At 42.9% G+C, this 25240-nt stretch overlaps 1 protein-coding gene across 1 annotated transcript in view; it reads right to left on the reverse strand.

Annotated features, from left to right (window-relative positions):
* Positions 1-25240, reverse strand: part of LOC121277874 (pleckstrin homology domain interacting protein) — a 246095-nt gene that overhangs the window by 191892 nt on the left and 28963 nt on the right. The window contains exon 7 of the mRNA XM_041187625.1: positions 13048-13208. Within this exon, the coding sequence (XP_041043559.1) occupies positions 13048-13208 (161 nt within the window). The remainder of the gene's footprint in view (positions 1-13047; positions 13209-25240) is intronic.

Genomic DNA, 25240 nt, shown 5'->3' on the forward strand with positions numbered 1-25240 from the left:
CTCTTGACTTTGCAGTCTGTGCTACAGGGTATGGTGAAAAGCTCTGGAGCACTTGGTGGTACTTTGATGCCTCTGCATTGCTTGAATGGGAAGATAAGTTAGAAGCCCGACTCCAATCATATCAATGGCTGTGCTTGAACTGTCTCAGTTGCAGACGAATGGTCACTTTACATAAGGTGTCCTTAATGGGTGGCTGCTTCCCTCGCCCACCCTGAACGTTTGTGTGCTACATTCAACCACAAGGCAGCCCTTGACAACACGCACCAGCCCCCGACCAAGTCACCTCGACGGCAGGGATGCCCTTACCCACCCCCCCACAAGTCGCCTCAATGACAGGGATGCCCTTGCCATCCACCCCCCCCACAAGTCTCCTCAATGACAGGGATGCCCTTGCCCCACCCACCACAAGTCCCCTCAATGGCAGGGCTGCCCTTGCCATCCAGCCCCTGCCACAAGTCTCAACAGCACAGATGGCCTTGCGACACCCCCCCGCCTCACACCCCCAACATGTCCCCTCAAACGCAAGGCAGACCTTGACCCCTTCCCACCCCAAAACGTGCCTCAAGCTTGAATTCCAACAGGCGATCCTGGCGAGCGCTGCATGTTACTGTGCACTCACCTCCGAGTTCTCCTCATGTGCGCACCTTTTATGTGCTGTTGTGAAACACGTCGGCGTGCTTTCCCATCAAAGTGGACGGACAATCTGACGGGGTTGGGGGGAGGGACAATTCCGGCTGGCTGGCCTAATAATGATATGCATGATGTATTACACTGAGGTTCCTGACGTCCGATGGCGGGGAACACGGCTCACCTTTGGTGGGCTGAGTGGACGATTGCAATGATTGCGCCATATTGCCTGCTTATGCCACCGAACATGCTCAATGCCGGCGGACGTGGAAAATCCCTGCCAAAGTCTTAAGCAGCAAGTGGGTTGGTAACCAGAGAGCACAGATTTAAGATAATTGACAAAAAAAAAGGCAACATAAGCAGAAAAAAAACATTGCACAGCATATGATGATGATCTGGAATGCACACTCTGAAACGTTGGTAAAAGCAGCCTCAATAGTAACTTTCAAATGGGAACTACATAAGTACTGTACCTGAAAAGGAAAAATTTGCAGGGCTAAGGGGAAAGGGCAAGTGGCTAAGACTAATTTGATAGCTCTTACAAAAAGCCAGCAAAGACACAAAAAGTCCAAATGGCCTCCTACCACACTGTATCATTCTATAGAGCACTTTATTGTTCCACTATGCGTGGCATATAGTTTGATCAAAATTCACTCCCACACAAATCCTTTAAGGAAACCGAAAGTTATATGAACAGGTTATTGTTAGTCAGCTACTTTCACACCTGTATACAGAAGGGCCCATTCAATGTGAGCTGCAGAGCTGCTCAGAGGTGTGAAGTGTGAAACATCCAAGTAAATGCAGTAAGATACACAGTAAATTACTAACACCAGTGTTATCAAGGTCCCTGGAATGTAATCTAGGAGTACAACTCTAACAATTTTAACGTCCAATTTCAGCAATTTACATTTCTGATTACAGTTTCGCTCTCCATAATTTAACTCCTGACATTAGTAACTTTAGTAGTTATATTAATTCTGCTTTTTTTTTGATTTACTAAATAAAACTGTAATTGTGTAGGATTCCAACTGGGCATGAAACAGCACATACGTTTTATGCAGAATGCAGGTTAACATACAGGTCATTTTCCTCGAGAATATCACTGTCACCTTAGAACCATATTCCACTGTTGATCAGCTACAAATAATTAACTAGTAACGGAACCACAACTAGGAGTCTTTAGAAAAGACACAAACACAAAGACATTCAAGATCCTTACAGAGATTTAGCTCTCAAACTATTCATTTAATACCTGTCACTTAAACATGTAAAGCACTCACCCATTTGAATATTTTTATATAAATTATACAGTTATATAATGCACAACTGAGCTCTATTCCTTTTTCAACGTAAAATAGAACAGATTATGTAGCCTGAAAATGTCAATGCTTGTTTAAAATAACCCATTATCTGCATCCTACATAAATAATAAAAGCAGTACTTTATTACAAATTACACTGATTTTGTCTGTGTCAGGCCCTACTGATGCATTGTGAGATGATTATGCTACAATCATTTTACTTATTTTTCTCACCAATCTTGCTCCCTTCTGCATCCTCTCCCGTTTCATGGATACCTCCTCTGTACTTGCCCTCAAGAGTCCATTCCTTATTTGTGATATTGTTGGCTCAATTAAAAGGAACAGCACAGCTAAGCCGATGCCCACAAAGCTGAACCTCCAGCAGAGGGTGTTAGCAGGTCAAAAGGAATCCAGACTGATTTTACACTTTTAACTCAGGAGCACTGAAGTCAGCTGGTGGTGCCTTCAAAACCATGAGTTTGGAATTGATTCCTAGGGTATTGCTGGACCAGTCTTCTTCAGGCAAAAGGAATTTGTCCAGGCATTGTGCCTTCTTCAAATTAAACAAATGCATGGGTGACCATAGCTCCCTGGTACACTCTTCAATGCAATCCCTCGACCAATCAGAGCCAATTTGCCAACGAATCAGAGCCGATTTGCCAACCAATCAGTACCCTTTTCTCATGCACTATAAATTGTTGCTCCCTTTGCAATTTGGCATTGTTGCATTTGTCCTGATGAGTTCAGGATGAAAAGCTTTGACAGCATGTCTCTTTTTTCAGCAATACTCAAGTTCTGCACTACCAGCTGATTATTTGATCTTAGGGCCAGATTTTCATGCCTCCGCCTGTGTTGGAATGGAGGCAGGCAGCAAGGAACATGGGGGATGGGACCCGATTCAGGGATTCCCGACCCCATTCCTATCACCGACAATTTTTAATGACACGGTATAAAGGTGTGGGTCGCATGCCCAAACGTAGTAGTCTTGGCTATGCCCACTCCATTGCGGAGGTAGGCATTTCAGACCCCTCCAAAATCTTGATGGAGTTGAAATGGCTTCTGAAGGCAACATGGTCCACACCAGCTCAGAGGTGTTGCCGAATTCTTACAGAATAACCCCATAGTCTACACAGGTTGCTCATCTTACCTAAACATGCTCCTAGGAGGTATTTAGAAGGTTTAGTTTGCTTGAGCCTGACGTTAACAGCAAAGTAAGAGAAAAGCAAGACAGAGTAAGGATGAGTCATGATACACCAGGCATGATATCTAGGGAGTTCAAGTGTTGATCAGTAAGACATGGTGAAAAACTGCCGAGGTGATAAGGACAAGCATGTGATTGGAGTTGTTGTAAAGAGACTAGATGCAATTACACATCAAGTGAAGATTGGAGACAGATTCTGTCAGTATCGTGAGGATCATTTACTTGAGAGATGTGATGAAAGGAAAGCATGAGAAACCTCCAACAGTCCAAAGTGAAAGGTAGAAATAAAGGAAAGTCACACAGAAACTGAAAGCTTGCCGGTGTCACAGAATCCACTGGTACAGCAAAGCGAGACAAGGTCTTTGATTGTGATAATGCTATAGATGCCATGGTCCCAACCATTAAGTGGAGTTGGTAGTCAAAGTCAAAGTTCAGAGCACAGTCTTTCATTATTTCTTGACAATATTTTTATTAAACTCAAACTGGCATGAAGGAAAACTTTTTTTTTTTAAAAACAGGGGGAGGCGATAGTGTGGTGGTAGTCACCGGACTAATAATCCAGAGACCCAGGGTAATGCTCTGGGCACCGGGTTCGAATCCCGTCACAGCAGATGATGCAACCTGAATTCAATAAAAATCTAGAATTAAAAGTCCAATTATTACCATAAAACCATTGTTGATTGTTGTAACAGCCCATCTGCTTCACTAATGTCCTTTAGGGAAGGAAATCTGTTGTCCTTGCCTGGTCTGGCCCACAGCAATGTGGTTGACTCTGAAATAACCGAGCAAGCCACTCAGTTGTGACAAACACACAAAAAAGGAATGAAACTGGATGGAGCACCAGGCATCGACCTAGGCACCGGAAACAACAATGGCAACCTCAGCCCTGTTGACCCTGCAATGTCCTCCTAACTAACATCTAGGGGCTAATGCCACAATTGGGAGAGTTGTCTCACAAGGCTAGTCAAATAAAAGCCTGGCATAGTCATCCTCACAGAATCACCTTACAGATAATGTCCCAGGCTCCACGATCACCATCCCAGGGTATGTCCTGTCCCACTAGGACAGACCCAGCAGAGGTGGCGGTACAGTGGTATGCAGTTCGGAGGGAGTTGCCCTGGGAGTCCTCAACATTGACTTCAGACCCCATGAAGTCTCATGGCATCAGGTCAAACATGGGAAAGGAAACCTCCTGCTCATTACCACCTACCACCCTCCCTCAGCTGATGAATCAGTGCTCCTCCATGTTGAACATCACTTGGAGGAAGCACTTGAGGGTGGCAAGGGCACAGAATGTACTCTGGGTGGGGGGCATCAATGTCCATCACCAAGGGTGGCTTGGTAGCACCACTACTGACTGAGCTGGCCAAGCCCTAAATGACGTAGCTGCTAAACTGGGTCTGCGGCAGGTGGTGAGGGAACCAACAATTGGGAAAAACATACTTGACCTCATCCTCACCAACCTGCCTGTAGAATTGTAATCGAACACAATCTGTAACCTCAGGGCCCGGCGTATCCCCCACTCTACTATTATCATCAAGCCAGGGGATCAACCCTGTTTCAATGAAGAGTGCAGGAGGGCATGCCAGGAGTAGCACCAGGCATATTAAAAATGAGGTGTCAACCTAGTGAAGCTGCTACATAGGACTACTTGCATGCCAAACAGCATAAGCAGCAAGTGACAGACAGAGCTAAGCGATCCCACAACCAACGGATCAGGTCTAAGCTCTGCAGTCCTGCCACATCCAGTCGTGAACAGGTGGTGGACAATTAAGTAACTCACTGGATAAGATGGCTCCACAAATATCCCCCTCTTCAATGATGGAGGAGCCCAGCACAGCATTGCAAAAGATAAGGCTGAAGCATTTTCTACAATCTTCAGCCAGAAGTGCCAAGTGGATGATCCATCTCAGCCTCCTTGGGAGGTCTCCAGCATCACAGAAGCCAGCCTTCAGCCAATTTGATTCACTCCACGTGATATCAAGAAACAGCTGAAGGCATTGGATATTGCAAAGGCAATGGGCCCTGACAACATTCCGGCAACAGTACTGAAGACTTGTGTTACAGAACTTGCTGCGCCCCTAGCCAAACCGTTCCATTACAGCTACAACACTGGCATCTACCCGACTATGTAGAAAATTGCCCAGGTGCATCCCGTACAAAAGCAGGACAAAACCAACCCAGCCAATTACCGCCCATCAGTCTATACTCCATCATCAGTAATGGAAGGGCTTGGCCTAAATAGCCAAGTGGTTATGGTATTGGGTTTGTAACCCCCAGATCAAGAGTTCAAATCTCACAATGGCAAACTATGAAACAATGTAACTTCATCTGAAACAGATGGAAACAGGTTTACTCAAAAAGAGTATCAAGTGTTCAAATCTCACAATGGCAAACTATGGAACAATGTGACTTCATCTGAAACAGATGAAACAGGTTTGTACTCGAAAGAGTATCAGTAATGGAAGGGGTCATCGACAGTGCTATCAAGCTGCACTTGCTTAGCAACAAACTGCTCACTGATGCCCAGTTTGGGTTCTGCCAGGGCCACTCAACTCCTGACCTCATTACAGCCTTGGTTAAAACATGGACAAAAGAGCTGAACTCCCGAGGTGAAGTGAGAGTGACTGCCCTTGACATCAAGGCAGCATTTGACTGAGTGTCACATCAAGGAGCCCTAGCAAAACTGGAGTCAATGGGATTCAGGGGGAAATCTCTCCACTGGATGGAGTCATATCTAGCACAAAGGAAGATGTTGTGGTTGTTGGAGGTCAGTCATCTCAGCTCCAGGACATTACTGCAAGAGATCCTCAGGGTAGTGTTCTAGGCTCAACCATCTTCAGTTGCTTTATCAATGACCTTTCTTCCATCATAGGACCAGGAGTGGGGATGTTCGCTGATGATTGCACAATGTTCAGAACCATTTCCGGCTCCTCAGATACTAAAAGTCCATGTCCAAATGCAGCAAAACCTGGACAATATCCAGGCTTGGACTGACAAGTGGCAAGTAACATTCACGCCACCTAAGTGTCAGGCAATGACCATCTCCAACAAGAGAGAATTCAATCATCGTCCCTTGATGTTCAATGGCATTACCATCACTGAATCCCCCACTATCAACATCCTGGGGGTTACCATTGAACAGAAACTGAACTGGACTAGCCATAAAAAAACTCTGGCTACAAGAACAGGTCAGAGGCTAGGAATTTTGCGACGACTAACTCGCCTCATGACTCCCCAAAGCCTGTCCACCATCTACAAGGCACAAGTCAGGAATGTGATGAAATACTCCTCACTTGCTTGGATGAGTGCAGCTTCTACAACACTGAAGAAGCTGGGCACCATCCAGGACAAAGCAGTCTGCTTGATTGGCACCACATCCACAAACATTCACTCCCACCATACCGATGCACAGTAGCAGCAATGTGTACCATCTTCACCAAGTCTCTTTAGACAGCACCGTCCAAACCCACAACTACTACCACCTAGAAGGACAAGGGCAGCAGATAGATGGGAACACCACCACCTGGAAGTTTTCCTCCAAATCACTCACCAGTTGGAAATATATCACCGTTCCTTCGCTGTCGCTGGGTCAACATCTTGGAACTCCCTTCCTAACAGCACTTTGGGTGTAGCTACACCACATGGACTGCAGCGGTTCAAAAAGGCAGCTCACCACCACCTTCTTGAGGGCAACTAGGGATGGACAATAAATGCTGGCCCAGCCAGTAAAGACCACATCCCGTGAATGAATAAAAAAAAATTACTCTGGCAGTATCTGTCATATATATTTTAGTTGTGATTACTATAAAAACAAGTGTGCAACTCAAACTCTTAAATTTTCAGGTATTGTTGATATTGGTTTAGTAACATTATATTCTGGGAAACATAGAAATTAGAAACATATGATCATCCAACTCAATAGCCTGCTCCTGCATTCTCCCCATATCCTTTGATCCCTTTCACCCCAAGAGTTATATCTAACTCCTTGTTAAAAACATATAATGTTTTGGCCTCAACTACTTTCTCTGGTAGCGAATTACACAAGCTCACCACTCTCTGGGTGAAGAAATTTCTCCTCATCTCAGTCCTAAATGTTCTATCCCATTTCTTCAGACTGTGACCCGTGGTTCTGGACTCCCCCACATTGGGAACATCCTTCCTGCATCTACCCTGTCTAGTCCTGTTAGAATGTTATAAGTTTCTATGAGATCCCCCCTCATTCTTCTGCGATCCAGCAAATATAATCCTAACAGACTCAATCTCTCCTCATATGTCAGTCCCGCCATCCCAGGAATCAGTCTGGCAAACCTTCACTGCACTCCCTCTATAGCAAGAATATCCTTCCTCAGATAAGGAAACCAAAACTGCACACTATATTCCAAGTGTGGTCTCACCAAGACCCTGTATAATTGCAGCAAGACATCCCTACTCCTGTACTTGAATCATCTCGCTATGAAGTCCAACATACCATTTGCCTTCTTTACCACCTGCTGCACCTGCATGCTTACCTTCAACGACAGGTGTACAAGGACACCCAGGTCTCATTGCACATTCCCTTCTCTCAATTTATAGCCATTCAGATAATAATCTGCCTTCCTGTTTTTGCTACCAAAGTGGATAACCTCACATTTATCCACATTATATTGCATCTGCCATGCATTTGCCCACTCACTCAACTTGTCCAAATCACAATGAAGCATTTCTGCATCCTCCTCACAGCTCACCCTCCCACCCAGCTTTGTGTCATCTGGAAATTTGGAGATATTACATTTAGCTCCATCATCTAAAACATTAATATATATTGTGAATAGCTGGGGTCCCAGCACGATTCCTGCGGTACCCCACTAGTCACTGCCTGCCACTTGGAAAAAGACCCGTTTATTCCTACTTTTTGTTTCCTGTCTGAATACCAGTTTTCTATCCATCTCAATGCAGTACCCCCAATCCCATGTGCTTTCATTTTACACACTATAGAACTTATGTACATGCACCATTTTGCATTTTAATGTACATGTTTTTTTTTTAAATGGGAAGGGAATGTAGTGCATTGCAACATCTGAGCATTATGTTGTACTGCCCTCTCTGCTGTCCTCTATGTTGAAGTGGTGTAAATAAAGTTAGTTCAATAATGGCTTTTTAAAATTTATTCTTTTCGTGGGACCTGGGTGTCACTGTCTAGGCCAGCACTTTTACCGCCTATCCCTAATTCTTGAGGTGGTGGTGGTGGTGGTGCTGAGCCACCTTTTTGAACCACTGCACTCCCTGTGGTGTAGGTACACCCACAGTGCTGTTCCAAATGGAGTTACAGGATTTTGACCCAGTGATACTGAAGTTGCCTGCAGTTGAGCATGTTAATCTGTTCTCGGTGCAATAAGAACTGGGCCTCCTTCTGGAATTGGAAGCCCCAACTCCAGCCCATCCTCACCACTGGACCATGAAAATAGTGTAAGAGGGCACCGCCGGGCAGGATATGGGATCGCGTCATCATGAAATGGCTCAACTCTCAATTCCAGCCTTGAAGATGAAAATCCTGCCCGAATCTGTATAGCTCAGTGAGCCATTGCCCCCAAATCAGCTGAACCACCAGGGGAGCTCTAGTCTTTATTTGTGTACTAGCTAATCCATCAAGTCTTACAGATGAATGAGTTCCAACTGGACAGTAATGTTGCATAGGGGAAGTTAAATCAACCAACTGTCTTATCAGTAAATTAAATATAATCTTATTTCATGCCCTGCAATTGCTTGCATGTTTACTTGAGCTATAAAACTTTTATCAGTATTGAGAACGTGTTGCACCTCTATTCAATCTTAGATCTTTGAGAATCACGTGGGGAGAGGGGGCCAGGGGACAAAGAGAAAAAAGAAACAAATCGTACTTGAGCAATGGCCTATCCTACATCAACAATGTCCTACCCAATTTGCCATTTGAAGATGCGGCAACAACCTACAGTGAAAATTCACTAGAACAAATGGTTATAAAGACTTCAATAAACATAAAATCCAGTGCTTGCAAACAAAAAAACAGCATATTTTAATGGAATAGACTCTACTCCTTCATCAACATGATGTGGAGGTTAGAAGTTATTTAACCACTGCATAGCACCGTTATATGCAGCAGTTCATGAGAATAGCTCCACAGGCAAACAACTGGCCTTCAGGTAACGTCACCTGTAGTTCTGTCTACAACTTTAAAGCTTGTCCCTCACCAAAATCTTCCATCTCTGACAGTCTGAAGCATTAATCTCGCAGACTATCAGAACATTTAAGAGCACTATTAGTCGCCTATTCAGCAAGTGCTAAATTCAAGTCCTGTGAATGTCACTTTTTTTAAACCATGTCTATGTAGCAGCAGAATGTCAAACATTTCCTCAGGAAACCTTGAACGCTTTACAGGCTCAATAAAATCTGGGGGGAAAAAATGGTTTGAATACAGTCTCCTGGGCAATTCTTGATATTTTGCTGATAGAGACGAGTATTCTCTATGTGCTCACTATTCTACAATTCTAGGATTCGTGCAATTGATTCCACCTTGAAGCGGGATAACAATTTTTCCCATAGATCAAAAGTACATGTCAAATTATAGAATAGTCCATAAAACATATATTCGTATATTCTAATTTATCATATCTTTGTAAACATAAACAAAATCATCATTTTTCAAAATAATAATTCTTCACAAAGAACAGTGCACATCAGTTAACTCACTTGGTTAGATAGCTTGAGTGTGATGCAGAATGACACCAATGGTGCAGTATCAATCCCTGTACCCAGGCTGTGGTAGTTCTTGAAGGCCTGTCTCCTTGCCTTGCCCCAGGTTTGCAGAATTTTGCCCCTCAAGCTACATATAATTAATTGTCTGTCTCTAAAGGAAAGATATGCCTATAGTCCTTTGTGGACTATGACTAATTATCTATAAAGAACATACTACAAATTTCAATAGGAGGTCTGCTAGAATTGATCATCTATTTGGCAGCCATAGGCAGAAAAGCAAGTACTTAGTTGGTGTCCAGAACAGCACACTGATTACATCCTTTTATTTTAAAAAAGTATTTAATAGCTGTACAATGGAAAAAGTGACAAGAGATATCATACATTTTTGTTGCTATTGTCAATTTTGGGTTATGTTTAGAGAAGGTACAAAATAGCAATAGGTATGGAAATACATTACATCACTTTCCATTCTTCAGCAGTATTTCTCAATTTTAAAATCGCCACTTCAAATCCATTCAAGCCTTGCAACACACAAGCATGACAACTTCAATTATTTATCACCTGCACACCCTGGAATGCAAGCGCAAACTACTTCAAAATGGGATACAATGAGGAAAAATGAAGAAAATAAATTCGGAGAGAACTTGGTATTTGTTGAAGCTTTCTTAGTTATCGTGCTTTGCTTCTTTCAATTTTGAGAGAGTGAGAGAACAGGATCTACTTGCAAAGCCCTCCTCCCACAAGGGAGTGGCAAAAAGATAAATCCAGACACAACCTTGCTGTCTTTCCGTACTGAGTTTTGGTCAGAAAGGTAACCAGGAGAAACAACAAAACCGTACAAAATTATTTTTCAGATTGGACTAATTTCTTTTTGCAAGTTAGGCAGGCACATTTTCTTTCCCTGAAATAATGCACGTATTACATAGCACCCAAGTATATTTGTGCAGAAACAATTTTTATCTAGTTTGCTTCATAATACACATTTGTGCTAATCTAAATATGTGGACAGAAAAATGACAATGCACAAAATACATGACATAGCCATGAACCTTTTTTTAATACATCAGATTTAATAACTGTCGCAAAAACTACAATAAAAATGTCATTCAGTCAATTACTCCTGTGCACGTGCCATCTCTTCAACAATCCTTTTATACTACTTTTTAAATACTTGCCTGCTCTATGAAGCTCTTCAGAGAACTTTTATTTCAAAAATGGATTACTTGCTATATAAACATTTTTTGAGAAAGAGGACCCTTCACTAATGTAAAACAGGCTGATAATTCCATATTTCCACCAAAGCCTAACCCAAAGCCACCTAACCGAGATGAAATTCCCTTTCCCCAAGCCCATCAAATATATGCAGAACCCATCATAATTTAAAATGAACATTTCTCCATTTGCATCCTAGTTTCTTTTAGACAATCATTTGTGAAAGCAAAGGAAGTACTACAAAATCCTCCTAGCACAGAAAAAGGAGGCAAAAATAAAACTCCAACAAGCAGCCGGCAACTTTACTTAGAGCTGCACAAGCAGTGTTCCTGAAAGCACTAACACAGGCTGATTCAATTCTAAATCCTCGAGGGAATTTCATAAATATTATGCTTTACACGCATAAGCAATGACAGCCACAGGCAGTCATAATCAGTGCTTTGTATTTTTAAATTGAACAAAATGTTGCATCATTTTTGTCTTCTCTTTATTCTTTCATGGGGTGTGGGCGTCGCTGGCAAGATCAGCATTTGTTACCCATCCCTAATTGCCTTTGAAATAAGGGGTTTCCTCAGCCATTCCAGGGGGTCTGGAATCACATGCAGGCCAGACCAGGTTAAGATGGCAGGCTTCCTTACCTAAAGGAAGTTAGTTTCAGAATGCATGCTTATACCCTTATTTTCTGTAACCTGATCCTAATTTCTTTATAGCACTGAATAGCTTTTACTTAAATTATTTTTTCACCCAAAGTACGTCATGGAGCACAACTGCTGTTCTCTAATAAAAACAACTTGCATAGTGAACCTCATGTCTCATCATATCTCAGAACACTTTACAGAGAATGAAGAAGATATTTTGGAGCACCTGAATCACATTGGAAAGGGTATTTTCGAGGCTACTGAAAAAAGGAAGTTCTGGAAGAACTGAAGTGACTGAAGGAGCAGTAGGTAGATTTCATAAAAGCAGAGGGTACATCATGGTTTACAGAAGTTGCAGAGAGGGGTGAGACTATGGAAATATTTGATGGACCATGGAGATTAAAAAACAGAAGACATCTTAACATTAATTCTTTGGCACTCACAGCGCCAGCAGACCTTAGAGAGATGTGGCTACAATGGTCTATGGAGGGGTGGAACAAGAGAAGAGAACAAAGGGATGTTGGAAGAAATATATATTGTCCAAATGATAAAGGCAACATTTAGCATTTCAGAACCAAAGGTGAAGCTATAGGGGCAGAGGGAGATAAAGATTTAGAGTTCAAAGAAAGCAGTTTTAATAATGGGTCAGATTTGGGAGAGAAAGCAGAGAATAGGGCCAAGCAGAATGTCAAGATTCCACACCTCTGACCTTAGCCCAAGTTGACAGCTGGGGAGATGAAATTAAGTTGCATATTGGCAGGAAGCTGAAAGGGATGACTTCAGTTCTGCTAACATTTAGCTGGATGAAGTTCATCATAAAGAATCCAAAATTAACAGAATATGGGCTGAAGGTCAAGGAGCAGAAAGGCAATCATCCATGTGGAGAGAATTTAAAAGTGTGAAACTAAATCAATTTTTTATTATTTACATTTAAAGTACATGGCTCCATTTGCCATTCCTTGTAGTCAGTCCAGGATATGATATAGTGAAGCTCAGGTGACATCAACTATGGGGAATCCTTGGTGTTTCCCCCTTCCCCCAAAATATATAATCAGTAACTATTTGCTTTTTTGCAAAAATTTAAAATGTGCAAGGTTTGAACTGGAAAATTATGGGACATCTATTAAGAATCTCGTTAATAAATGGAATTATTCTGAATGAGGAATATGAGAAACAAATCTTGGTGTTTGATCCACAGCACTTCTATGAGGAACAGACCTGCACTGCATGTTACTTTAAAGGCAAATTTTTACCTTGGTAACATTAAAAAAATACTTTAAAAAATACTCAACTTCACAATAGATGGGAAAAATATGTAAAATATTTCAAAGTGAAGTGGTTAAAGAAAAACTCACAGTAAATATTCTCCTCCCTGTTCGATCAAAAGTAACACAGTAAACAGATGATAGGTGCCCCAGAATTCGCTTGTGCATCTTCATATGTAGATATACAGCTGTAGGAACAAGCTGACTGAGTCGAAAGCTCCCTGTGAGCTGTCGTGCCCGAACAGTATCCACTGCAAATAAGAAAAAGAAAGTTTATGATCTGCAAACTATAGCAGATATTGTTTTCAAAATGGTACACACTGTGAAGCAGAATAACAAAATTACTATCATGACACATTATTTTACAATTATAGATGGCTCCAGTTAAACATGTTAAATCAAAGGAACATTTACACTTTCAAAAGTAAAGAAGCCATTGCAGCCCTTACGAAAGGGAGTGCTGCACATCAAATTAAAGCACAAGGTTACCAGCTTTGTATTTTAAATCCAGCATGAAGTTCCGATTATAAACACTACTGAGATTAAATCACTGCTCCTTGTGTGGTCCCTACAAGATCAATTAATATTTTTATTTTAAATTTAAACAAAATTATAGGAATAAAAGAATCAGGGAGGGACCAGTGCCTATTCTTCAACTTGTCTATTATTATTCTATAGCAATGCAACAGCAAACATTTCAGGAAAGTACAGATGTACTGTCATTTCACAATTCAGTACTTTAAAAAAGTTAATAAAAACAATGATGCACATAACTGCATCATCAGTTTGACACACAACTACAAGGCCTCTTTGACTTGAATCAATTTTGAGTAACATGCATTCTGGCATGCTGTGGAGGATAAAACTTCCTCATCTTAGTAGAGTTTCCTGTTATGTAAGAAATGAGAGAGGAGAGAGGGAGAAATAAGTGGAGTACAAAGAGAAGAGAAAAATACTGGGAATTATGAATAAACAGCAAATGTAAGAACAATTATGGAATTTGGTGATTGTGACAGTTTTCTGACAGCTGTGTACTATATATGCATTTAATTATATGGTTTTATCGAAACATTTTGTTTTGTTTTGTTCACTGTTTCCCCGCTAGAATGCAAAACTGTACTTTGGAAGGGTTAACGTTTCAACTATTCACAGCAGTAAAGGAGTAGCTTTTCTTTTATAAGAGTTTTTTTAATTAAAAAAAAAGCACATGCTCATACATTGTTGGTGATCTTACTTCCCAATTTGTGGAATTTATCGCCATAAAGCAATACAAACCTGAATTTTGTCAAATCTCATGAAATAGAACTACAACCAACAGTGAAAGTAATTATCAACTCCCTGCCCCCACCCCACCCATCCCTATATTTGCTCTCTTTTCTCCCATTCCCAGAATATCCATTATATTCACTCAAAATAGAAAATAAATAATACAACCTTTTGTCTCAGGGATATGAACTAATTAAGCAGATGAACTTCAATGCAGACATGAATACAGAGGAATACATCTTGATCAGTAAGTGTTTATACAATAAGTCCTAATTTGAAAGTCCATTAGCAATTGCAGAAAAGGAAAAGGATCTGAGTGCAATTGTTACTAAATCCCTGAAAACTCCCAGTCAACATGAAAGTGTTGGAATGCTGAGATACTCTGGAACATATATGTAAGTTGCAAATATATTGCCTAAATGTCTAAGTATGACTTGTCTGCAATATTGTTTGTCATTATGGGCACACGACAATCAACTATATTGCCACTCCTTCACTGTTGCTGGGTCAAAAACTTGGAACTACCTTTGTAACAGCACTGTGAGTGTACCTACAACAGATGTACTGCAGTGGTTCAAGAATGCAGCTCACCATCATCTTCTCAAGGGCATATACCGATGGGCAACAAGTGCTGGCCTTGCCAGCAATGCTCACATCTCATGAAAGAATAAGAAAAAAGTTTGCTTGACAAGCACTCCTACCAATGGACTCATCTCCTTCACTGCAGCTACAGCTCACAGTATCTTATGTTGACAGCACCTTCCAGCTTTGCAACCCCAATGACTGCATTAACAAGAGCAGCAGCATCACAAATGTACCATTATTTTCAAGTCACATTCTTCATCCATGCTGGTCAAAGGCACAAAATTCCTTACTCTACATTATAGAAGCAAATACATCACAAAGCAGCCCAATGCCTTCTCAACAACTAGGGATGGCCATAAATATGGTGTTTGCATCGCCGCATTCAAAGAACAGAATGAAAAAAGTAGAGATCAAATAATTGGAATGGCCTCAGAAATCAACAAGGGTGATTCTGGTACTTAGGGCTTCAAGTTAAGAGATGCACTGGAACAATTCTATTTTCAATGGGGGTTGAAGATTGTTTTATTCTTTCATTGGATGTGAGCATTGCTGACAAGGCCAATTGCCTATGGGGTGGTGGTAGTGGTTCTATCAGATTGGAAAGTAGCAAACAAACCCCTCCATTCAAGAAGGGAGGGAGGCAGAGAAAAAGGAAACTTTGGTCAGTTGGCTTGACATCTGTCATGAGGAAGGTGTTAGAATTGATCATTAAGGAGGTTATAGCTGGGCACTTAGAGAAACTCAAGGTAATCTGGAAGAGTCAGCAGGGTTTTGTGAAAGGGAAATCATGCTTTACCAATATATTGAAGTTCTTTGAAGGAGTAATATGCATAGTGGATAATGGGGAGCCTGTAGACGTGCTGTATTTGGATTTCCAGAAGGCATTTGATAATGTGCCATAGTAAAGGTTTTGCGCAAAGTAGGGGCACATGTTGTAGGGGGTAACACATTAGAATGGATAGAAGATTGGTTGGCTGAGAGAAAACAGAGTATGCATAAATGGGTCTTTTTCTGATTGGCAAGATATGACGAGAAGAGTACTGCAGGGTTCTGAGCTGGGGGCTCAACTTTTTACAATTTATATCAATGGCTTAGATGAGGGGAGTGAAGGCACAGTAGCTAAATTTGCAGATGACACAAAGATAGGGAGGAACATACGTTGTGAAGAGGACATAAGGAGGTTGCAGATGGATATGGATACGTTGAGTGAGTGGGCAAAAATCTGGCAAATGGAGTATGATGTAGGAAAATGTGAAGTTGTTCACTTTGGAAGGAAGAATAACAAAGCAGAGTATTACTTAAATGGAGAACAACTGCAGACTTCTGAGTGCAGAGGGATCTAGGTGTTTTAGCACATGAGTCACAAAAAGTTAGTATGCAGGCACAGCAAGTAATTAAGAAGGCTAATGGAATGCTATCCCTTATTATGAGAGGAATTGAACATAAAAGTAAGGATGTTATGCTTCAGTTATACAGGGCATTATTGAGGCTACGTCTCGAATATTGTATGCAGTTTGGATCTCCTTATTTAAGGAAGGATGAAGTTGCATTGAAGGCGATTCAGAGGAGGTTTACCATGAGCAGGTTGTCTTGTGAGGAAAGGTTAGACAGACTGGGCTTGTTTCCACTGGGAGTTTAGAACAGTGAGGGGTGATTTGATTGGAATATATAAGATCTGAATAGCCTGAACAAGGTGGATGTGGAAGGATGTTTTCTCTTGTGGGTGAGTCTAGAACTAGGGGGCAGTGTTTTAAAATGAGGGGTCGCCTTTTTAGGACAGAGATGAGAGAGAATTTTTTTTCTCCCAGAGAGTTGTGCGACTTTGGAACTCACTACCTCAGAAGGCGGCGGTGTCATTGAATATTTTTAAGGCAGAAGTAGATTGATTCCCTTGCCTAACAAGAATCCAAGATTATCAGAGATAGATGGGAATGTGGAATTCGAAACACAAACAGATCAGCCATGATCTTATTGAATGGTCGAGCAGGTTCAACGGGCCGAATGGCCTACTTCTGCTCCTATTTTGTATGTTCATGAGCCGCCTGTACTGAATAGGTACTTTGCGTCAGTCTTCACGGTGGAAGACACGAGTAACATCCCCAAAGTTCAAGAGAGTCGGGGGGCAGAGGTGAGTATGGTGGCCATTACCAAGGAGAAGGTACTAGGAAAACTGAAAGGTCTGAAGGTGGATAAATCACCTGGACCAGATGGATTACACCCCAGAGTTCTGAAGGAGATAGCTGAAGAGATAGTGGAGGCGTTAGTGGTGATCTTTCAGGAATCACTGGAGTCAGGGAAGGTCCCAGAGGACTGGAAAATCGCTAATGTAACCCCCCTGTTTAAGAAGGGAATGAGACAAAAGACGAGAAATTACAGGCCGATTAGCCTGACCTCGGTCGTTGGTAAGATTTTAGAGTCCATTATTAAGGATAAGATTTCAGAATACTTGGAAGTGCATGATAAAATAAGGCAAAGTCAGCATGGTTTCATCAAGGGGAGGTCATGCCTGACAAATCTGTTAGAATTCTTTGAGGAGGTAACGAGTAGGTTAGACAAAGCAGAGGATGTTATCTACTTGGACTTCCAGGAGGCCTTTGACAAGGTGCCGCACAGGAAGCTGCTCAGTAAGATAAGAGCCCATGGTGTTAGAGGCAAGGTACTAGCATGGATAGAAGATTGGCTGTCTGGCAGGAGGCAGAGAGTAGGGATAAGGGGGTCCTTCTCAGGATGGCGGCTGGTGACTAGTGGAGTTCCACAGGGGTCAGTGTTGGGACCACAACTTTTCACTTTATACACTAATGATCTAGATGAAGGAACTGGAGGCATCCTGGCTAAGTTTGCAGAAGATACGAAGATAGGTGGAGGGACAGGTGGTATTGAGGAGGTGGGGAGGCTGCAGAAGGATTTGGACAGGTTAGGAGAATGGGCAAAGAAGTGGCAGATGGAATACAACGTGAGGAAGTGTGAGGTCATGCAATTTGGTAGGAAGAATAGAGGCATAGGCTATTTTCTAAATGGGGAGAGAATTCAGAAATCTGGAATGCAAAGGGACTTGGGAGTCCTAGTCCAGGATTCTCTTAAGGTTAACTTGCAGGTTGAGTAGGTAGTTAAGAAGGCAAATGCAATGTTGGCATTTATTTTGAGATGACTAGAATATAAAAGTAGGGATGTGCTGCTGAGGCTTTATAAGGCTCTGGTCAGACCACATTTAGAACATTGTGAGCAATTTTGGGCCCCGGATCTCAGGAAGGATGTGCTGGCCCTGGACAGGGTCCAGAGAAGGTTCACGAGAACGATCCCAGGAATGAAAGGCTTAACATATGAGGAACGTTTGAGGACTCTGGGTCTATACTTGATGGAGTTTAGAAGGATGAGGGGGGATCTGATTGAAACTTACAGAATACTGAAAGGCCTGGATAGAGTGGACATGGGGAAGATGTTTCCATTAGTAGGAGAGACTAGGACCCGAAGGCACAGCCTCAGAGTAAAGGGAAGACCTTTTAGAACAGAGATGAGGAGAAACTTCTTTAGCCAGAGAGCGGTGAATCTATGGAATTCATTGCCACAGAAGGCTGTGGAGGCCAGGTCATTGAGTGTATTTAAGACCGAGATAGATAGGTTCCTGATTGGTAAGGGGATCAAAGGTTATGGGGAGAAGGTGGGAGAATGGGGTTGAGAAACTTATCAGCCATGATTGAATGGCGGAGCAGACTCGATGGGCTGAATGGCCTAATTTCTGCTCCTATGTCTTATGGTCTTCTTGAACCACTGCAGTCTATCTGGTGTAGGTACACTCAGAGTACTGTAAAGTAGGGATTTTCAGGTTTTTGACTCAGTGCAAGTGAAAGAGATAAGGGGAGGGGGAGGAACATGATAAATTACTCAGGTGGGAATTTTATGGGGCCTGTAAGAATGGCAAACGTGGTGGGTGGGTTGACTTAATTAGGCAGGAGCTGAAATTTTGCTTTCCTGACAACAGGTTCAAATTCAGAAATTAAGCCAGTGGCATGTTTGTGGCGGGTAAGGTCTCGGGCCGTCCTGTGGTGGGCTCCAACTTGCAATATATTTGCTTGTAATGAATATTCATTGTATTAAAACATTTTGTAATTACATCTGACCTTCAAGATAATGTCAGCGGCACACGAGAATCTCGTGGCACCTGGTTCGCCTTGATTTAAAGATGGCATGCAACAGTCAGCTTTGCATAGTTGTATGAGATCAGCAGTTTTCCTTGCTGAACTCTACAGCACAAGGGAGGAGAGCAGGAGAATGGCAACTTGCAACGAGGCTTGGGACCGGCAAGAGCAAGTCAGGGGTGAGGGGGTTCTGGAGTGGGGTCAAGGCCTGAGATAGTGGAGCGTGATCCAAGGAAGATCAGAGGGTGGGGTCAGGGCATGGAGAAATGCAAGAGAGAAGTGCCTGGTGCCCTATATGGGCGGGGACAGTCAGTCAATTTATGAAAACCAGGGGCCTAAAGGGTGGATCAGTACTATTTATATGTTGATCCATCTCAGGGTGTTGGCTAGCAGTGTCCTTACAGGGCTTTGAGTTCACCTACAACATTTTCAAATTATCCCCATTGAGAGCAATCTCAGGCAATGTCCTTTACAATGCACAGAAGGAAGGGCTAGCTAAGCCTGCAAATTCAGCCATGCCCCTCAGAGTGGCGTGTACAACACTGGACACCATCAATAAAGAGTGAACTGTTTCTTCCATAATAAAGTAAGTGTCCCTAACTCACCTGTAACCATCAATTTATGCCAACCATGAGGCGTGCCAGTACATTCAACTCTCTGACTAGCTAATCTCAACAAACAACAGTAATCAAGACATGAAGAAAATAAAACCAATGTAATGTGAAATACTTGCAAGTGAAATTTAAATTTGGAAGACACCCATGCCACCTTTGCATTCTCAGTGAATCTTATGTTAATGGCAATGGCATTTGGCAGGAAAGTCATGGTATATGCAGAGCCTCCCTGTTTGACCAGGAGACTCTTTTATAGCCTCCTGCTGCTTTGTCAGCTGAAGGCAGGTTTCGCCAATAAAAAGCTCCCCCAGCCGCATGATTGCACATGTCTCCCAAGCACGTTACAGGCACTTTAAATTTTAATGAGAATCGCAAAGGAGCCAGCAGAAAGCAAGAGAACAGAAGTGGCGCCCACTTCCAGTTCTGCTATCGGAAACGGCACGCATTGGTAAAAACGCCAAGGGTCTCGAGAGACATAAATAACATAAATTAAGTAAGATTGCTTATTTTGGACTGTGAGCACAGAACTAAAAACAATCACAGTTTTAAAATTAAACAAGCTCCCAATAAGATATTAGAATAAATTTTCATCCACAAGACAGTGGGTAGGTGGAACAGATGTCCAGCAAAAACAATTGATGTGCCATTTAGTTCCTTCAAAAAGGGATATCAAAAATCTTTGACAATAATAAGAAACTGAGTCCATAATCTATGGCAACACTTCAGTATAGTACTGAGGGGAGCACTGTATTGTTGGATGTGCTGCGTTTCAGATAAGATATTAAACCAAGATTCCATCCGGATGTACAGGTGGATGTAAACAGCTAATCCCAAGCACCAAAGCACATAAAAAACATAGAGTACAGTAAAAATCATCTTAATTATATTCTGAGAAAATAACAGCATTAAGGGCAAAGGTTGGAAACGCTGGTTGGGAGGAAATGTTCCTGAAATCTACCTAAGAGAATTTTCTTGATCAGCATGTTTCCAGCTCAATGAACAAAGAATAAATAACAAAGAAAAGTACAGCACAGGAACAGGCCCTTCGGCCCTCCAAGCCTGTGCCAATCATATTACCCGTCAACTAAAACATTTTGCACTTCCGGGGTCCATATCCCTCTATTCCCATCCTATTCATGTATTTGTCAAGCTGCCTCTTAAACACCACTACCGTACCTGCTTCCACCACCTCCTCTGGCAGCGAATTCCAGACACTCACTACCCTCTGTGTAAAAAACTTGCCCCGCACATCTCCTCTAAAGTTTTCTCCTCTCACCTTAAATCTATGTCCCCTAGTAATTGACTCTTCCACCCTGGGAAAAAGCTTCTGACTATCTAATCTGTCCATGCCACTCATAATTTTGTAAATTTCTATCAAGTCACCCCTCAATCTCCGTCGCTCTAGTGAGAACAAGCCGAGTTTCTCCAACCTCTCCTCATAGCTAATAACCTCCAGACCAGGCAGCATCCTGGTAAACCTCCTCTGCACCCTTTACAACTCCTCCATATCCTTCTGGTAATGTGGTGACCAGAATTGCACGCAATATTCCAAGTGTGGCCTAACCAAGGTTCTATACAGCTGCAGCATGACTTCCCAGCTTTTATACTCAATACCCCTACCAATGAAGGCAAGCATGCCATACGACTTCCTGACTACCTTATCCACCTGCGTTGCCACTTTCAGTGACCTGTGGACCTGTACACCCAGATCCCTCTGCCCGTTGATGCACTTAAGGGTTCTGCCATTTACTGTATAATTCCTGCCTGTATTAGACCTTCCAAAATGCATTACCTCGCACTTGTCCAAATTAAACTCCATCTGCCATTTCTCCGTCCAAGTCTCCAACTGATCTATATCCCGTTGCATCCTTTGACAATCCTCTTCACTATCTGCAACTCCTCCAACCTTAGTGTCGTCTGCAAACTTACTAATTAGCCCAGTTACATTTTCCTCCAAATCATTTATGTATACTACAAACAGCAAAGGTCCCAGCACTGATCCCTGTGGAACTCCACTAGTCACAGCTCTCCATTCAGAAAAGCACCCTTCCACTGCTACCCTCTGTCTTCTATGACCAAACCATCTTGCCAGCTCACCTCTGATCCCGTGCGACTTTACCTTCTGTACCAGTCTGCCATGAGCAACCTTGTCAAAGCCATTACTGAAATCCACGTATTTAACACCCACTGCCCCTCCATCATCGATCATCTTTGTCACTTCCTCAAAAAACTCAATCAAGTTAGTGAGACACGACCTCCCCTTCACAAAACCATGCTGCCTCTCACTAATACACCCATTTGCTTCCAAGTGGTAGTAAATCCTGTCACAAAGAATCTTCTCCAATAATTTCCCTACCACTGACGTAAGGCTCACCGGCCTGTAATTTCCTGGATTATCCCTGCTACCCTTCTTAAACAATGGAACAACATTCGCCATTCTCCAGTCCTCTGGGACCTCACCCACAGCCAGTGAGGATACAAAGATTTCTGTCAATCTCCTCCCTTGCCTCCCTCAGTACTCTGGGGTAGATCCCATCTGGCCCTGGGGACTTATCCTCCTTAATATTCTTCAAGACACCTAACACCTCCTCTTTTTTGATCCCACATGATCCAGGCTATCTACACACTCTTCCCTAGACAAATCGACAGCTAAGTCCTTCTCTTTGGTGAATACTGATGAGAAGTATTAATTTAGTATCTCTCCCATTTCTTCTGGCTCCACACACAGATTCCGACCTCTGACCCTGATTGGGCCTATCCATTCCCTGGCTCCCCTCTTGCTTTTTATATAAGTATAAAAGGCCTTGGGATTTTCCTTAATCCTGATTGCCAGTGACTTTTCATGACCCCTTTTAGCCCCCCTGACTCCTTGCTTAATTTTCTTCCTACTTTCTTTGTATTCTCCACGGGCTTCATCTATTCCCACCCTTCTAGACCTTATGAATGCTTCCCTTTTCTTTTTGACTAATCTCACAATATCCTTCATTATCCAAGGTTCCTGAAACTTGCCATGCTTATCCTTGATCCTAGCAGGAACATGCCGGTCCTGAATTCTTATCAACTGACATTTGAAAGCCCCCCATATGTCAGTTGTTGATTTGCCTTCAAACATCCGCCTCCAGTCTAGATTCCTCAGTTCCTGCTTAATATTGTTATAATTAGCCTTCCCCCAATTAAGCACCTTAACCCGAGGACTCCTGTTATCCATATCCACCAGTACCTTGAAACTTACTGAATTATGGTTACTTTTCCCGAAATGCTCTCCTACTGAAACTTCGACCACCTGGCTGGGTTCATTCCCTAATACCAGGTCCACTATTGCCCCTTCCCTAGTTGGACTATCTACATATTGTCTCAGGAAGCCCTCCTGGATGCACCTTACAAATTCTGCACCATCCAAACCCCTGGCACTAAGTGATTCCAGTCAATATAGAGAAAGTTAAAATCACCCACCACAACAACCCTATTGCTTTTACATCTTTCCAAAATCTGCCTACATAACTGTTCTTCAATCTCCCGCCAGCAATTGGGAGGCCTACAGTAAACCCCCAACATCGTGACTGCACTCTGAGGAAGGAACCTGTACTGGGTCAGGTCCTGAGGATCGAAGTGGGGCGTGTGAAGCACGTTTTAGTGCCGCAGCATTTTGAAAAAAGTGATCGCAATAGCACTAGGTTTAGAGGAGGTATGGAAAAGCACAGGAACAGTTAAACATAAAACCACTCACCTGGGGGGGGCTATTTTCAGTAAGTTGAAAGGGTATTGGGATCAAAGATTGGCGGGTAAAACAGTAAATGAGAAATCAAGGCTATCAAAAGGAAATTGTTAATGTACAAGGTTGAATACAATTCACAAGAGGTGAAAGAATGGACATCCATTGAGCTCCCTGGATGACTAAAGATGCAATGCTAAATTTTAGCACACCAAAATGGCGGATTTGGGTTCAGATCAGACATTTGAATTTTAAACTTTGTTCATTTTCAGGTTTTAAAGAGGCGGGATAAGGACTGGCAGCCAACCTTCTCCCAGAAGGCAAGTTGGCAGTTTAAATATTTTAATGAAGCAGGCAGCCGCCTCTGATTCAACCAACTTTGCAGGCTTTGTGGAGGACTGGCGGATCTCCCAGGCCTTGGGAAACCCAGCAGCTTTGGGGAGAAGATAAGTGCCTTTATGGCACTGTTGGCAGACAAGAAGCATGAAGGCCTGCGCACCAACACACCCACAGCACCACCAAATTCTTCGAGATCAGAGTCGCCTGCCCCCAATAAAAGCCCTTAGGGTCAGGGATCAGACACCCATGCTGGGATCAGATCCCATTCTCCCGACCCCCAGGCTTGGGAAGCAGATGCCCAACACCCCCTTGGGATTGAACCTATCTGGTTGTGCTACCCTGCTCCACAGTGCCCCTCTCCCTACTGAAAGCCAAGCCTGATCAGACTGATTTCCAGGTGGGGAACATGCCGATGAAAGAAGGCTAAGAAAGAAGCTCATTTTGGTGTTAAAGCTCCACAGCACACTGGTTTTCTGGTGCCCATCCTCCCAACCACCACCTACATGACCCAGCCCCGGTAATATCCAGAGAGATTAAAATAAAACAGAAAATGGAGGCTGATAAAAATGCCAGCCTCATAATTCAGTAGCAAACAAAGTTCAATACAAAAGGTACAGTGGAGAAGTGAAAAAGAACTAAGATGGGCAAAAAGAGAATATGAGAATAGATTAGCAGGTAAAGGGATCGCAAAAGTTCAAACTTCTGATGAGCAATTAACCTGCACTGGGAACTATCTGATAGTCTCCGAATTAAATCAGAGACTTCGGATGGTTCCATCTCTCTTACCTGAATAGTTCCCCAGGAAAAATTAGAATAATTAAAACCACTTCTAACTCCTGAGTAACTATGCTACTGACACCCAGTTCCACCATCCCCGCATCGCTCTCTCTCTCTCTCTCCCCACCACCACCCCCCCCCAAACCCCCACCACCCCAATACACTACTGGACACCCCCAGACCAACCCCCCACTACCCCTCCAGTCCCGATTAACTCCCACCTTACCTCCCAATTCCCCAACTACCCTCCCTCACCCCCCTGACTACTCGACCATAGCCCACCGACTATGCACTACCTTGCGCTACTCTGCAACCCCACCGACTATCCCCATACTTCCCCCCACCATCCCCCCCCCAACCTAACTGCCCCTCCCCAACCCCCCAACTACCCCCCACCTCTCCAACTGCGATTGCCACTCCTCAGAAGTTCTGGTCCCATGTCTGACTGACTTGATTGTGTTATTTGATGAAGTAACAGGGCAGGTTGATGTAAATAGTGCAGCTGAGGTCATGTATATGGATTTTCAAAAGGTGTTTGATAAAATACCATTCAACAAGGTTGGTCGCAAAATTGAAGCCCATGGAATTAAAGGAACACCGGCAGCCTTTGTAAATATAGAAAGCAGATGGTAGTAGTGAATGGTTGTCCTTCAAACTGGAGGGAAGTGTACACAGTGGAATCCCCCAGGGGTCAGTATTAGGCCCAATGCTTTCTCTGCTATGTATCAATGACCTAGACAAGGGCAGATAGGCCATAATTTCAAAGTCTGTAGATGACACATAATCAAAGGTGGTAGAGAATGAGGAGAATAGCACAGAGACAGGGCAAATAATATTTAAAGCAGTGATGTATG

The sequence above is a fragment of the Carcharodon carcharias genome, chromosome 5 (assembly GCF_017639515.1).
Source record: "Carcharodon carcharias isolate sCarCar2 chromosome 5, sCarCar2.pri, whole genome shotgun sequence".
Taxonomy (NCBI): Eukaryota; Metazoa; Chordata; class Chondrichthyes; order Lamniformes; family Lamnidae; genus Carcharodon; species Carcharodon carcharias.